Source organism: Vespa crabro, chromosome 1 (assembly GCF_910589235.1).
Source record: "Vespa crabro chromosome 1, iyVesCrab1.2, whole genome shotgun sequence".
Taxonomy (NCBI): domain Eukaryota; kingdom Metazoa; phylum Arthropoda; class Insecta; order Hymenoptera; family Vespidae; genus Vespa; species Vespa crabro.
In genome coordinates this window covers 397,624-415,339 of record NC_060955.1, presented here as the reverse complement: position 1 = coordinate 415,339, position 17,716 = coordinate 397,624, and the positions used below count along the sequence as shown (strand labels likewise).

The 17,716-nt window shown below is 42.3% G+C and overlaps 1 protein-coding gene across 4 annotated transcripts in view; it reads right to left on the bottom strand.

Annotated features, from left to right (window-relative positions):
• The window catches only part of LOC124432073 (protein rhomboid), a 233,787-nt gene that overhangs the window by 63,318 nt on the left and 152,753 nt on the right, over positions 1–17,716 (bottom strand). For all 4 annotated transcript variants that reach the window (XM_046980615.1, XM_046980624.1, XM_046980633.1 and 1 more), the window contains one exon: positions 3,077–3,194. In XM_046980615.1, the coding sequence (XP_046836571.1) occupies positions 3,077–3,194 (118 nt within the window). The remainder of the gene's footprint in view (positions 1–3,076; positions 3,195–17,716) is intronic.

The window sequence follows — 17,716 nt, the reverse complement described above, 5'->3', positions numbered from 1 at the left end:
AATCCCATGGAACATCATAGGGACAATGGAATAGACGTGTCCGCGAGGGATTGCCGTGGATTTCCATAGACCCTACGGCATCAACGAGATCACGGAAGACGCTTTCGCCGCGCGTGACTTTATATATAACACGTTTTCCATGTAGTTAAGTATCTTCGATCCTTCTCTTAACTTTTCGTCGAGAAAACTACACGCATAAAAGCTAAGATATATTTCTAGAGAGAGATAGAGATAGAGATAGAGATAGAGAGAGGAAGAGAGAGAAAGGAAAAGGAAAAAATAATTTCGATCAAATGCATTTCCTTTTCTCTTATCGATTTTAATAGTTGATCAAGCAAATTTCTAATCGGCCCACTAGCCGAAGATTTTTCTACTACGTAAAGCCATATTTTTCTCGCAACGGTAAACGAACCCTTAATATCCGTCCTTCCAACAGTTTGCAGTTAAGTGCGACTACGTTCGCTCTGTAATATCGTTCCTCTGTAACGAGGTTAGTTTAGTCGGGGAGTAGTCGGATGACGGTGAAGGGGTTGTCGAGGGTGGTATAGAGAGAGATAGAGGGAGGTTGGAGTATAGATAGGGTCGCAGCTTGCTTCGGAAAGGGAGCAGAGAACTAGCGATAGGGAAGGAGGAAGAGAGATGGATACGGTTGGTTCCGTCCCTCCGTAATATCCGGCACCCTTATCTCAAGGTCGTCCTTTCGCTACAAACCAGAAATCCGTCTGTCCTCGCTTGATTTCTATCTATCGAAGAACTTTATACCTTTGAGTAAAGTTCGTTTCAAGCTTTAGAATAGAAAGAGCGAATTCAAAAGACTCTTCGACCTTCTAAAGGATTAATGATCGATGCTATTCGTACTAAGAAACGAGAATAATTGATAACAATTGATTCGATCATTTTAGATAAAAATGTTCTTCGAATAATTATTTTATCGTTTCGAATAACAATTTAAGAAGAACTTGCAGAGTGAGCGAAAATGGAAAAAAAAGAAAGAAAGAAAAAAAAATATATATATATATATATATATAGAAAAGAAAAGAAAGGAAAAGAAATCGAAAAGATGTGGATGAATAAAGTAGAACATCCTCACGTGTACGTAGCCTCGAGGCTAACGTTCAACGTACGACGAGACGATGTAAACTACGCCGACGGTGAGGAACGAGTTGTAGAGCGCGGAAGCGGAAGGTGGATGAAAATGGGAGGAAGAAGGAAGAGGAATATGTATCGATCGATAAAGCCTCACGGTTGTTTAGATAACCGTATATTCGCTACGATATCGATACGATGTAAACAGAAAGAGAGAGAGAGAGAGAGAGAGAGAGAGAGAGAGAGAGAGAGAGAGAGAGAGAGAGAGAGACGAAGGAAGAAAGAAGAGAAAAATTGAAGTAGAAAAGATAGAAGAAAAGGAGAGTAAGAGAAAGATAGAGATACGACGGCTAGAAAGAAGTAGGATCAAGATTATCGATTCTCGAAACGAGCAAAAGAGAGTCTCTCTCTTTCTCTGTTACTGGCGAACACCGGCCGACAGAAAGAAAATATGCGACAGCCAGAAATAAAGGTCGGTTCCGCACGAAAGATTACCGGCTTTCTCCCTTTACCGATATGTATACCCTTGAGCGAGAGTCCTTCCAACTCGTTCGTTTCTCTCTCTCTCTCTCTCTCTCTTTTTCTCTCCGTTGTTCACGTTGGCACGAAAAGGAAGAAAGGAAAAGGACGAGCGAAAGGCACTCTTCGACCCACACGCTCGTTGGAAAACGGTGCGCGCGAGAAACGATACATCAGCCCTCGGCCGAGATAAAAGTTTGCCGCCGCTCATTGCCGCGAAATATGGTGGCAAGGGATACTCGAGAAGCGGACAGCGCTAGTTATCGTATAAACAATATATTCTACCAAGTACGTGTGCAAGCTAGGACACCTATGTGCACATACTATTCCCGCTACGTATTCGCGTTACCACCAAGGTAAATATTCTTGGAGCTATTAGCAGCTTTGTTAACGTAGCTGCGTTACAGTTCGGTATATCTTTCCTAGAATAGATGAAATATACCCTTTTACTACTTTCCCTTTACATTTTATAATAATATCACTAAACGAATATTTACAGTAACTTTTTCTCCGAATGCGTAATATAAAACCGAGGTAATATAAAACCGAGCAAAGAAGATCGTAGAAAAAAGTGGAGCGTCATACGAAAATAAATGTGCAAAATATTTTCGTCGAATATACGCTCGTTCATCAATATTAAATCTCGAATTTAATTACTACCGGTGAACGTTCTTCCGGTCGTCTTAGCCGTCGTTTCTCCTTTCTTCTTCCAGGTGCATCTAGATTCCAATCCCAAAGCCAGTTTTTTTCCTTTGGCATTCCAAACCTCGAATATCCGTATTCGCGTTCGGATCGATCGTGACTGGAACGTTAACACTCCACTCGGTCCAACGACAATCTGCTAATTGGTTCGCTCGGAGACGTTCTTCCCTTCCGAGCAAGGGAGGAAAAAAAGTTCAACCAAATAATAGGAAGAACGAAATCTCCATTAATTGGTAAATTGATACAGTATACCAACGACGTTCTTTTGCCGATTGTGAGCGTTCCAATAGGGTCCTAGCAATTTGCTAATTTTAAAAAAAGGGGAGAGACAAAAAAAACAAAAAAAAAAGAAGAGAGGAAAGAAAAGGAGAAAGTGGATTTTAACTTTTACGTCTCTCATAATAATTATATATAATATAATTATGCATACAATACGCGAATATAAAGATAAATAAATAGAAGAAAGATGCAAGTGAAAATAAGCAAGTACCTAATGTTAGGTCTTCTTTTCATGTATAGACGCGAAGGATCTAAAACCTTCAAAGCAGCCACATTGCCGGGACTACGTGGATTCGTGGACGCGTAGGCGAGACGGTGGTCCATCCGTGTATAAATTAGTCTCGTTAAAATTTTACTAATCAAGGCTCGCGCGTGCACGGTCCAAGATCAAAGAGCAGTCCGTCTATATAAACACGGTTCTCTAGCTTCTGTACAGCATGGAACGCTCGTTACAGACTACGGATTACTCTACTCGCTTCTACCCACTCACCTCCACGAGGGTGATGAGAATGATGAAGAGGGGCGGTGGACAGCAAGTATAATGGTCGGCGTAGTATTTTCGGTCCCGTTCCTCCGTCAAGAATTCGTCGCCGATCATGCGGACCATCCTGAAATGAAAATATTCCAATTATATAATTTGCTTTTTACTCGTCGCCTGTTTTTCTTTCCTTTTCTTTTCTTTTATTTCTCTTTCGTTACCCCCGCGTCCCTCCCCGACGGGAAAAAAATAAAACCCCTAGAAAGAGCGCGATATCAAAATTGGTTTGGATCATTATCGTTGGGATCTCGGCGTAATTGTCTTGCTTCGGAAACGAGAGTCGAACGAAGAGTCGAACTTCCAAAATTAATCCTTAGCCCGAAGGGGCTTTTCTTCGACTAATCGCCGGCGTTCCAAGGATTTTCGCACGAAAAGACATCATCCGCTCCCACCTCTTTTCTCGTTAATCGTTGCCAGGGGTAGCGAAATAACGAGGAATTAACTTTCCCGTGCGTCTCCCGGTGCGGGCTACCTTTTCCACCCCCACCTCCACCCCCCCCTCTCTCTCTCTCTCTCTCTCTTTACGTTCCACGGTGCGCGACTCTGAACGAAGAAGAAAGGGAAAACACTCTCGAACAATTACGCGCAACTTTTGCCATCGATCGTTCCCATTACCTTCTCCTACTAGTTCTCGAGTGGTATACCTTCCCTTTTGCCCTGCGGCCAGTGAAAACGATCGCGGAAAGGGTCGACGCGTCCGTATTAGCGTGTTCATTGAAATCACGAAATTTTTCTCTCCTCTTTTCACTCTCGTATCTGCATTTTAATTAATTTATCGAAAAGAAAACAAAAGAATTTTTCTCTAGTTATCACCGCCGTTTCTACGCGATATATGAACAACGTAATAATAAAAATTATCTCGAATAACAAAAAAAGAGAATACGGGTATATAACTTTGTATATAAAATATTCACGCAATTTCTCATAAATTGGTCTCGGTACTTTTGATAAAGGAACTAAATTATATCAGTTAGAAAATAGTTCCTTCAATTTTGCTGTTGGTATCTCGCGTAATATTATCAAGACACCCGCGAAAAGTTATATAATTCGCTTTGTATTGTGCGAATTCAAAGAATATAAATATACAATGGAAGGAATAGTTCTCGGATCAGGCTCCTTCTTGAAAAGCTTTGTCTTAAAAGTTAAAAAAAAAGTACCTAAGGGGCTTTTTTACTTTCGGTCAATTTACGATATGAATAAATAAGGAAAAAGTATAAGAAAAAAAAAAAAAAAAGGAAAAGAAAAGAAAAGGAAAGAAAAGGAAAGAAAAGGAAAGAAAAGGAAAAAAAATTGCAGTAAGATAAAACTGAAAGAAAGTGGACGGGTAACAATAAAAATTCTTTTTGAAAATGACGGATCTGTTAGATCGAACGATCGAAAATACATATATAATATATGGATGGATGCGATGGATGGATGGGGATGAATCCAAAGAGAAAAAGAAGGAAGACGCGTCGAATTCTCTCTTTTACAGCGTCTCGACGTCTCGCTGAGGAAATAAGTTTCGCACGGCTTTCGCAGCTTCTCGTTGGTGTTCGTCTCTTCGTTTTTCGATTTCCTCTGACGAGTATCGCCGTCATCCGCACGCTTATTTACTCGCTTCGACGCGGCATAAGCCGCGGTCAGCCAACATCTCGCTCCTCGATAAAACACCATCGATCTTGCGAGCGAAGCGACGACGAACATCGATAATACCTACGTACTCTCATACGCGCCCGTACGAGCGTACACACACACACACACACACACACACACACACACACACACACACACTCATGGAGAGACGGGTGCTCGCGCGATAAAAACGGGTCAAAGTACGACCGAGCGCGCTTCCTGGCGTACATGAAAATCTCGTTATGTAAAAAGCCATTTCTATTAAATCGGTTTCACGTACGCTTAGAATAGCACCTCGCAAGCTCTGCTAGCAAGCGCTACTCGTAAACGCGCCGAACAACGCGTGCTTTCGCGTCCTGGAAAAATGTCGATTCACCGGTTCGATGCTCGCTCATTTTTAATCGACCACGATCATAACGAATTCAATGCTCGTTCGTTGAATCACTTTGCGTATCTACCATCTACAGATATTTCACTAAATATCAAAAGGTGTTTTTGTTCTTTTTATGTTTTTTTTTATTCGTCAAAAATTTTAATCTATTTTTTATTCTGTGTCTAGAAAATTTTTTGCTATAGGTAATTGCGACTTGTTATTCGAGAAAAATCATCGATACGAGTTCGAATCGAAATGAACTTTGATCGAAACGATAAAGTCTACTCGATCGAGCAAAAAAAGAGAAAGAGAGAGTGAGGGTGGGGGGGGGGGAGAGAAAGCTCATATCGTTCATTTCGGTGCGAGGATATAAATGCTGGCAATAAATCCTTTGGATCGAACCCATGAAAAAAGAAGTCCAATATCGCGTTCGAAAGTCTGTCTCATCGGGGTAATAAAAAAATTGGAAGGTAAATTCTAGGAGGAGGGAGAAGAGGAAGTTAGCAAAGGAGCAGAGAAGAGAAGGGATCGCTCGCGCGCGAGTCGACTCGTACAAGCCATATAGCCGTTATCCCCGATGCTATCTACTACCGAGGAACGTAGAATAATTACGAAGAAATATTGGCCCGTAACTCAGTCCACTATCCATAATATCTAGCACGTTTATGGTGCCGGAGATAAACTGTCCTTCCCTCTTCTCCCTTTCGTCCTCTCCATTCTCCTTCCGAGCCTTTACTATACCAAAGGCGTCACCCTCGGGAACGACTTTGCTTTCAAATATCCATACGTATGTAGCTGTATATGACTGTGTATATATATATATATATATATATATATATATATATATATATGTACTATCGTGCGTGCGTGTGTGTGTGTGTGTAATGCAATATAGTCTATGTATATATCTATGTATTACATACGTTTCGATTCCTCCGCGTTTCTGCAACCTGAACGAAAAGCTCGTCTAGGAGGAGTCCGCGTACTACTAGTGTAATAATATACGATATAGCTTACTTCGGAATTTATACGTCTACGTGTCACGAAACACGATAACGAGCGTCCGTGCGCCGTATGAGGGTGATCGGATAGCTCTCAAGGGCATAATTAGTCGCGAAACAGAAGCCATCGAATTACTACGTCCGAGACGAAGCTTCGGTTCTTCCGCATCTTCCGCAGGAGTAATTTACTCTCACATCCTTCTTCCATCGAGCCTCGATCAACGAAATATTTTACCTTTTTCTTCTTTCTAATGCTATTTCGAATTTATCTGTTATGGACGTGTTCCACCCTTTGCATATACGGTCATTGAATACAGAAGTTCCAGAGTGTCAAACCCTGTGTCTGACTATAGCAGTACCTCGATCACTGCCAACGATCGTACTATCAATTTAAACTGTCGTTTCAATTCTCCTTTTCATATTATTACGTTCGGCAATGTTACGTTGTCTGTTCGATTTTTCTCTTTTTCTTTTCTTTTTTTTTCCTCCCCCCCCCCTCCCTCTCTTTTTTTGATCTATCGACGAGCAATTTTTATCTCTTAAAAATATCTACTAAATGTCTCGTTCTCGGAGAATTTTCAAGTAGAAGGAGAACGTTCGAAATACCGCGAGCATTGACTGCAAAAAGGCGACTTGCTTCTTTTCTTCCCGTCCCGTTAAAAATGTTCTCCCGATCATATTTGAGAAATCGAAAGACACGTTCTTCGAATACGGATGAAATTCCTTCGATACGTACGGTTGGCCGAAAGAACGAAGAGGAAGATTTTCGAAGAGCCGTCGAACTGCATCGAATCCCTCTCTAACGGTTCTGTCTCGTACATATAAGAGAGCTACGTTGGAAAGAGAGTTTCTTCATTTCTCACAACGTCTTCTTCTATCCTTATCTCTGGCGTGCAGGATGAAAGAAGGAAAAGGAAAAGGAAGGAAGGAAGGAAGGGATGAAGGACAATGGCGGTCGCATTTGTAGCGAGTCTTCTTTCTCTACCATGTACATGGATGCGTCTCCTAGATATATACATAACTCTATTGTCTCCGAAACTTCCCGAGGCGTTCCTTTTTTCTTTCATTTTTCTCTTTATCTTCTTCCTCTTTCTCTTTTCACAGAGACCTCTAAGAGGTACAACCACGAAAGACGACAGCAACGATATTATCAAATTGGTTCCGCGCGAGTTTTCCGTGAAGCGTCTCTAGAAACTTAGGAGGGACTAGCACTCTCTCTCTCTCTCTCTCTCTCTCTCTCTCTCTCTCTCTCTCTCTCTCTCTCTCTTCTATCCCACGATCTGCAAGAGAAAAGTAAGAAATTGACCGTAGCGAGGAGTAACCGTGTCGGCAACGACTTTAGCTACCTACTCGACCTATCGCGTCTAATTAATCCGAGTTGGAGAAGGGCTTGCGTCATCGCGATACCCTTCTCGCGATTACCGTTAGAGTAGCCAACTTTGACCCTCTTTTTTTCTACCTCCGTCTTCCTGCCTCTTACGTTTATTCCTTTGGACCCTTCCGCTAATCGCCAAAGATCATATTTCCTATTTACCCTTGACAAAAGAGAGACGTGAAAGAGCAGAACGGTAATTATTAATTATTATCACTGCTATCATATCCTAATGAGATTAGATTTTTTTATTTCAGAGAAAATATAACATTTGTACGGAACACGAAAAACGTTTTTATCGTAGAATACTAAAATACGTGATGTATTTCGTTTCCTGTACCGTTACGTTCGCCGGTAGAGCTAATTACGATTAAAAAATTCAAATCCCAAATATCTCCCTTTTATTAACTCAGCAGCATTCTCTAAATTTGTTCAATTCTTGCTTTTTATCCCATCCGAAGTGAGGAATATGGGAACGTCCTCGTAGAAAAATATCTGGAAAAGGTAAGAAGCCCTTAAACCGTATTTCACCTAGGTACGATCAAAAGTAATCGTAAAATCCCTCGCGATCGTCGGAAATCGTCGCGTGCGGATTGAGTGTAGATCGTCGGAATAGAATACGTAAGGTGCTCTTGCCCCTTCTACGTGTGTCTGTGTGTGTGTGTGTGTGTGTACACGCACATAAAATGCAGCTCTTTTAACGTGCACGCGAGCGCTAAATCGGAAGGGAAAAACGCGACTCCGTTTCTCGTATTACGCGTGATCGTTGGACGTTTTCGATGCGCGATATCGTGGCTATCGAATGAAACGTAGAAATAGGTTCGACGGTAGGAGGATGGAAGAGCGAAAGAGGGAAAGATTACAAGATAGATAGTCTCCGCGTGAAGAATGCGATGAATGCTACGGAATATAACCGTTCGAATTATCGATGCTAAAATAAACGATCGCGGCAAATGTAAGATCTACGATAAAACTTCATAATAACGTTTCTATCATCGTTCGGAAACGATCTTCTGTTTATCGAACGGAGTAAATCGATGATTCTAATAAATCTTGTTTCGAAGAACCTAATAATAAAAGTTTTTCGATTAGCTCCGATCAATTTCTTATAGGTCATTTAATATCAAAACAATTTTTATGCTCATCGTGTTGCCGTAATTTGAGATAATAAAAAAGAAAAGAAAGAAAGAAAAAAAAAAAAAAAGAAACTCGTCCTCTTCCGAATCGATTTTATAGAAATAAAGAAAATGCAGGATGACGAGGCGAGAGCAGGTATTTTATAAGCATGAAAATTGTTCACGGTGTGAATTTTAGTGATCGCCGAGACGACGTCTTATCGTGACATCGAGTTCTGTCCCTCTCTCTCTCTCTCTCTCTCTCTCTCTCTCTCTCTCTCTCTCTCTCTCGCATACAAGGAGACGTATATACACATGGAGACACGCTAAGAATGCGTGGCGTCTCGATGGCATCGTTCGACCACGCCGTGTGTGTGCCCGAGAATGCATGAAATTGCGGCTAAATCGTGGCGTATTAGATTATTAGAACTCCTCTAGCGCGCATGTACGGACGTGAAACCCTCTTTCTTCTTCCTCGACACTTCCTCCCTTGGATCCTTCACCGTCTCTCTCGATGCTCCTACCCTATATGGAATTATGCGAGGGATTCGTGCGATAAATCAAACGCGTTCGAACCTTTCTACCGATCGTGTCCTTCGGGGAAAACAAGATTTTCGCTTGGTCGATCAGAAGGCCCTTTAATGTACCGATTGAGTTTCACGATGCAACGATCTCAAATCCCTTTTCGTCTGGCGATATCAATCGTTTTTTATCGAATACGTGAAAATCGACTTTTAAAAGAAAAAATTTGCGTATCATATGCGGAAGTACGAGGTTTTTACCGAGTGACACATTTGTTAGTAGGACAATCGTGTTACGAGAGAAAAGGAAGGAGAAAAGATGAGATGAGAAGAGCAGGGGTGGGAGTTTTATCGAGATAGAGGAAATTGACTTCTGGCAGGTAGGGACGCGTGCTCGGACTACGTACGGCGACGATAATGCTGTCTGTACCGCTTTTGCACGTCATGCCCCATAAGTTTGTAAACGTACTTCGCTTTCGAGCACCGCGTAAAAAAGCTCACTTTTTTTCACACACACACACACACGGCATTCGCCGCTCGCGTAAACCTGCAAGCGCTTTGCCAAAATCAACGATAGCTGCTTACCTAATCTCGCCTCGATTCTCTCGCATTCGACGAAAAGCACACGCTCATCCTCCCGCATCGATCCCTCTGCATCGCCGCCGCCCTTCCTCCTTTCCTTTTTCTCGCGCGCACGAGAGAAACAGAACGAACGAAAGGTGATATCTTTACTTGTAAAATCGAAAATAGAGAGAATTCGATAGAAAAGCTTGCGAATAACGTTTGATCAAACAAATTGAGAACGTCCGATAAGAACGCATTCATTGGCATTGATAGGAAACAATCGGTCGTAACACGTAGAATACTGATCCGCATGTATCTCACGCTTTCGCTTTATTAGGAATTTTGTGAAAAGCGTTTCGTCTGGTTTTGTTCGAACGATACCTTTGACAACATCCTATTGAAAAGTAGCAACAACAGCAGCAACGATAGAGCAAGAGAAACAAAGAGAGAGAAACGAATCCTGCGATTCTTGCAAATTCGTACGATCAACCGGTCATTCCATTCCCGTTAACGATCCGATTATTCTTTCCTCTTTGTCCCTTCCTTGCCTTTTGCATCGTTCTCTCTCTCTCACTCTCTCTCTCTCTCTGTCTCGCTCTTTTTAATGAACACAGCACTTTTGTCCCGAGGCGTAATAGCTTCTCCCCCTCCCTCCCTCTCTCTCTCTCTCTCTCTCCCTTGACTTTTTACCGAAAATACTTCGTCATCGCGTCGAACGTCAATTTGTCTAGCCGTCGGAGACAGACGCGAGGTATGGCAATATTTTTTTTATATTTTTATTTTTTTCCTCTCCGAAAATGCAATCCTTCATAGGCAAATTGAATCGAGCCGCGAATTTGTCAAGCGACGTTATACTTCTATATCCCTTTTCGCGTTTTCCTTTTATCCAAATATAAAAATACAAATCTAATAGCAAAGAAAGAGGGAAAGATGAGTAACGATCTAATATATGGGTCACGTTTAAGGATCGAATGACCTTTCGGTATGAAAAGAATAAAAAGTGTGAAAGCATCCAAAGGGATGAGAGAACGAAGAAAAGAAACGAAAAGAGACAAACAGACGCAAGAACCATAGTGAAATTTTTCATACTCTTCCGTTGCTAAGGACACCACATGGAAAGAGAAAGAACCAAGTTAGCCAGTAAATTGCCGAAGGAACGGATCAAAGGATCGCCTTGCGCTTCTCCCTTCGGCATTTTCTTCTTTTCTTTCCTACTGTCACGCGGCGTGCACTCTCTTACCGTTGCGCGCAACATCGGTTCGAAATATCAGAATATTCAGATACTTTCTGGACACGAAGGTGCACTCGAGCGTACGGAACTGCCTCGTAAGAAGGACGAAATCCCGAAGGATGCCTTTGAGGAATAGTTCCATCCATCCAATCTCATATCCCTCCGGCGTAGCTTTTGCTACGTACAAAAATTCGATGTATCGGGGGAGTACCGTCGCGAGCCGAAAAGAGATCTCTATCTTATTGAAACGATTGTACCGGAAATTCTTATAGTCTTTTTTCTTCTTCTTCTTCTTCTTCTTTTCTTCTCTCGACCTATCCATCCACCCTATTCTCGTCCAACGTTTCTTCTCTTATAAATACCCTTGTAACGTTCGATAGAAATAATTAGATACGTTAATTACAATTTTCCTTATGCATACCATTCTCTCGTCTTTAAAATAAAGGCACTTCCCGTTAGACGCTAGTCGATCTAGGTCTCGATCGAGCACCGATAGTTATGACTACTTGTTAACAGCTCGATCGATAAAGTAAACCAAGATTTCGATATATTTTCCTATTTCTTTCGCATTGAAAAAGCTATATCGTGCTTGCACGAGCGAATATATGATAGACATATAGGAACGCGCTATATGCCATTGATATTATATCGTACAAATATTGCATAGAGATATCCATTTCTTAAGCGGAAAATATGAGTTTCGAAGACAATGAAAGGGTTAGAGAGAGACGGTGCGCGTTCCTTTCGATAAAGTTCCACTTTAGTCACGTTCTAATGTAAATAATAAGAAAGTTATTGGTAGGAGAGACCTAGGGGCCTAGGGCAATTCGAGATAGAACGTGGCTCGGCTGGTTCGCGCGATCGTTCGCATAGTCTCTCGTCGCTTGCATAGTCGGTCGCATAGCCGACGGTATGTCGCAGTTGCGGATGGGGCGGTTAAATCGGCGCAAACTCGGCCGATGATGTACGACCGTACGGTAAACCATCGTCGCCGCCGCCACCAACAGCACCCACCCTCGCGCCTACATAGAGACACAGAGACGGACACAGACGCATTCGCGTAAATACGTGGGGACGCGAGAGCGAAGCAGAATCTATGACCATCCCTTATCCCCTTCGCTCCTAGTCCTTCTCTTCCTCCGACATACTCTATATAATAGCATACGTATATCCCAGCAACATCCGCGCGTACCCTTTCCACAGAGACCGCATTCCAAGCCCGACAACAATCCACGCTAATTGTTGGCGCACCAAAGATGCGCGACAACCGAAATCTCTTTATCGCTTCTTTCATCCCTTCGCTTGTGATTCACCCCCGCCACTTCGATCCTCTTTTTCTCCGTCAAAACGAATCATACACACAGGTAGATCATACATACGTATCTATCTACAACGATGCTTTTCTTTTTTTGCTCTTTCAGTACCGACTGATAAACGATCGACGAAATGTTTTTCGAAAATCGTAGCCGCGTAGTACCATTCGTTGTAACGATGGCTCGTTGCGGCTCAAAAAAGTCTTTCTGTTGGGATTAAATCGTTTCCGTTCGCCGCCGGACCTATACACGCGCCTACGTATGTCCGTGTGTACGCGTAAAGATATATGCACTGGTAGTATCTCGATAAAAAAAATAATGAAAAGGGGAAACCTTTTTCAAAGAGATTCCGTTAAGAGAAAGCGACCGCTCGAGAGGAATTTCCCTCTCTCTCTCTCTCTCTCATGTAGATTTCTTTCCGAAAGAGATGTCGCATACGCTACCATGAAAAGATTTAATATCATGAGAAATTCTTTCTTCAGTCTTCTTTTCATGCGACTTACAAATACCAATCGCAGTTACCGATGCATAGCTCTTTTTCTCCAGTTAACAACAACACAACAAGCAAATAATAGTTGGCTTTTGATCGTTTATTTCCATGAAACGTCGATTATTATTTTTCGATCAAAATCGTAACGGACATAGTAGAAGGAACGTTTACTTAAGATCCCCTTATATCCTTTGCTTCGAGGATTATCATCGATCGAGCGATCATCGATCGAGCGATCATCGAACGTTGAGAAAATTAGTGATATAACCCTGCGATACAGTCAGACCGAGCCTACCCTACCTAAAGATCTTTTGAATTTCGAGATACTATTGCGACAGTCTTGATAAGTAAGAAAGATTAAGGAGAAAAGACCAAGCGATAAATCTACGTCGCGCGAAAAGCCAATAAATCATAATCCGTGAACGATGTAGAACTTTGGTACGTCTCGTACAGACAAATCAGATGTTGTGAAAGCTCTATAAGCGTCTAATTTCCAGCCACGTCCCATTCGTTATCCAGAATCTTTTTCCAACGCATTCCGACAGTTATATCTATATATAGATTATGTACCGTCCAGGTTATTCTAAAGGAAACGATTTATTCTTTTGCGCGCATTAGATCCGTCAGAGGCGATACATAAAGAGGGGTGGGGGGGGGGGGAGGGGGACTCTCGGAATAGAAGAATCGAATAGAAAAGAGACGAAAAAGAAAGATGAGAGAACGATTCTTCGAAATAACGTAGAGTAATTCGCTTAGTCCGTGGCGCATATAGTACGTGCGCGCAATTATTGTTCGCATAACTTCAATCGCGTTCAATTCGGCAATGAGCTCTAGGCGCTAGAGCATGAGAATTTCTGCGAGAGGAACATAAGCGTGGACCGGCCGGCCAGCCTTGTCTGGCTTCGAGATGGACGAGAAGAGGAGAGAAAGCGGCAGGAAGGATAAGGGTGAGGGGAGCCGCCGTATGCCCATACTGTCGTGTACCACAAGGATATTGGGCCATGCGTCATAGGTACGCATAGCTGCTACGCGACCCCAAACGAGCCATTGTTCCTCGCGGCGAAGTGTATTCTCACCATCTCGCGATTTCATATTCCACCGGGCGCCTAACACTCGCGGCATCCAATAATTTTCCGAAATTTCGAACAGCTCTCGCTCTCTCTCGTTGATTAATCGACACTTGGACACCTTCGATCGATCCAAACTAAACTTCGCTTCCTATCGATCATGCGTATTATTCTTCCTTCTTATCGAGCGCAACAGTAAGTAGATACATTCTATTACGCTAGAACGAATCGTATTCCAAATTCATGTAGCTTGGCACAAATATACCCTGGTAGATAATTTTCGTTGAATTTCTAAAGAGACTCCTCCTCTTTCTCCTAAGGCGAATACTCCCGGTGTCGCTTGAAAAGACAGAGACAGAAACGGTTGACGAAAATGTAGAAATTTGCATGAATAGCGATAACGAGGAAGATTCGTAAAGGGAAGAAATGAGAAGGAGAAGGAAGAAGAGAGAGTAGGCGCCTTCGTTCGAGTGATTCCCCGAAAGCGTAATTTAGGTTAGCGTAATCCAATCTTAGATCAAACGTATATACACACCTGTGCGATATCTAAAATTACCCTCTAATTCGTTTTAAAAATGATTCTATGTGAAGATTATGACGTGAGCGTAAGAGATTGATGGAGGAGAAAAGGGAAAAAAGAATAGAGAAGGAAGGGAAAAAAGAAAGGAAAGAAAAAGAAATGAAAAGGTGTCTTTGCTCGTAGAAGGTTGGCAGAACGTTCGATAGACGACGACACTCGACGGGAAGCGACAATCGAGAGTAAGAATAGCGGTGAAAATAGGAAAGACGCAAAGGGCTAGAGGAGAGCCGGTTGGACTGGCTAGCGAGAGTTCGAACGCGAAGGTTATACACCACGAATCCTGGTGCTCGTTAGCGCCGGTAATTGTCACTTGTTAGGTGCCAGCTTGGTAGCAGCCTGCTGCTTCCCTTTGCCCTACACCCCTCCAAGTCCATCTTGCTGGTTGTCCTGTTTCCCGGTTTATCCACGGCAGCTTGTCCGTCCGTCTCTCTCTCTCTCTCTCTCTCTCTCTCTCCTTCCCTCTTTCTCTTCTTCTCGAAAAGCCTCGCCAACGGACGAGAGCTTTTTCGAAAGGCACTTCACCGTCGAAAGCTCGACCGGTATTCTCCCCCGTCGACGAGAGTCCTTTTATTTACTCGCTCTTTCCCCTCTTTTTCCCTCACCATCGAAGAGAGTCCCGTAAAATATTATTAAGGCACGAGAAGGATAACGACTTTTCGCTCCATCCACATTCTTTCGAAGACCCTTATCCGTCCAGAGATCAGGACGGATGAAAAAGTTGCTAATGCGTGTACACGCTCGGACTTTCCCTCTTTCTAAATTCGATTGGATTCCAAAAGAAAGAATAGCCCTCTGAGTAACTAGTGGATCGGGTCAATCATATTTCAGGCGCGACTCTCTCAGAAATAAGTAGATATACGTGTTTGTTAAAATTTCGTGGAATAATAAAGGAAAGAAAGAAAACGTCGGTATTTTTCCTTCGAAACGAGATCGTATAAACCGGGAGAAAAATTTGATCCTGCTAGAGATAGCTTTTACTTATTCAGTTGCAAGCGGGAAATTTACAACCAACTTTTCCCTCTCTCTCTCTCACTCTCTCTCTCTCGCTCGCGCGAACGCACGAGGATCTCTTCTCTCTTTCTATTTTTCTTTCTTTATATGTAGCGTGACCACGTACGAAAATGTACAGGAATATTCATAGAGTCGTCGCAGCCATTCGCAATGCCACTGTCTATACATCGTGCGTGTGTGTGTTTGTTTCCGTAGTACGAGAAACAGTTAACTGCCTATTTTTTTCCCCTGGAATCGATCCATACTTTTTAAATTTCAGTAAATTCATATAACAAAAAGTATGTCCATTAGAGATACACATGCATCGACATTATTGAAAGAAAATTTCTTCCCATTTTATCATTTCTATTTTAAAAGGTTGCTTCAAACTTTGGTTTTCCCTAGATATTTGCAAAAGCACAATCGCATCGTAGAGAGTTAATCGGGAAAGCGAAGACCCGCGATTGCGAGACTGCTTCATTAGAGATAGAGTAAGAGGAAGAGAAAGAGGATGAGGGGAGATAGAAATAGAAGAGGAGAGTATGGGAGTCAGGGACACGGGCAAACGATGGGTACGGGGCAGCGGCCTGTGCAAACTCTAAATCGCGCCATTGTCGTTCGGGGCACTTACGCGAACATGCGCTCCTAAAACGGCACCGTGTTTGGCTAGTTTCGCACGATTTCGTCGACGCGCTCAACCCTCTCGCTCGTGTGTATCGCCAACACATGCTTCTGCGAAATTACTCTTCCAAGCGTGCGAGCGAGCGAGCGAGCGAGCGAGAGGGAGATATATATATATATGTATGTATATATATATAGACATACCGAATGAGTCTCTACGTATCGGCAGCCATAGCAGACAGTTTTTTCAAGATTCGTCCGACAAGCTCAATAAATAGGATTTGTTTGTGAAAACAATGGGCCCATGCTTAACGGATTTTATTAATGGCTCGACGATAAAATGTCATTTTATTTTACGCACCGATTTGTGACAACACTTTGGAATTTTCGAGTTTGCCAGTCGTTGAAAGAATACGACGATAGAGATGGAGATTGAAAGATAGAGAGAGGAAGAGACAAAGATAAAAAGATTAAAAGAGAACACGACAGCACTAGGAAAGGCCATTTACCGTAGATACGCTTTATTATCGACATATGTATGCGTATCGCGTGACGGGGTAGATAATTAAATACGCTAAGCTTAACACCACCGAGAGTGTTACGAAGCAAATTATTTTGGCGATTAGAGCAGTGCAAGTGACTAGAGCAAGTGAAAAGCAGGAGGGGAAGAGAGAGAGAGAAGCAGTAGTATGTCCCAACGATCGAGAACCGAAATGCAAATAAAATCGTTCATCCGGAAGCCAGCACCAACGCTTTTGGTTCGCTTCGACCAACTTCGTCCGATTTATTTTCCAACGTTCTACGATTTTTGACGCTGTATTCTCTCTCTTTTTCTTTGTGCCAATGTTCGATCGCCCATCGCGCGTATTTGTACCTCGTACGTTCAGGATACGTTAAAGCTCGACACAGTATCGTAGGACGAGTGTTTCGCAGTTTCCTCCATTTTTTCGATTTGTTCCGCGTGAATAAAATCGATTACATTATCGTACCGTGCGTTGCAATATTTTGACAAGAACTAGAGATAGATATATACGTGTGTATATATATATATATATAAGTATATATATATATATATATATATATATATATATAGAGAGAGAGAGAGAGAGAGAGAGAGAGGGAGAGAGAGATAAAGAGAAATGGTACACAATTTCGTGCTTTAGTCTCTCAGGATTCTCTTGGTTTCTCTCACGAAGGTAACAACGCCAAACGCAGTCCCAAGAGCGATTCGCGTCCAAGTAAAATACTCGACGAAGGACGGCTAAGTAAATACGCGGCGGGAGTATATTAAATTTGCGAATTCACGAGCGTGCAACGGGACGGAAGGAGAGTTTTCGCATGAGCTTTAGATTATTACCCCCCCGCCGCCCCGTTTTCGGGACCTGCCAAGCGAAATTTACTATTATCGTACTACATTAGTCGTCGCCTCCGTGTGTCACGACCTACAAATATAATATTCGACGCGTAGGCGTGAGATGGGGGAAAAAAAAAAAAAGAACATAATGGCATGCAAAGTAGTTTGAGAAACTTTATTTCTTTTTTCTTCTTCCTTTCGATTTTATTCACACTGATTTCTTCCTTCCTACTCGAAAGAGAGACGCGAGCATAAAAAATTGCAATTAATTTTCACTCCTTATAAACTATTACATTCTCGTTTTCTACTTGGCGAATTACAGCAGACCATGCTATTAAATCGTTTCATTTTAAATTGTTAATTCATACTCTTATTAATTATAAAAA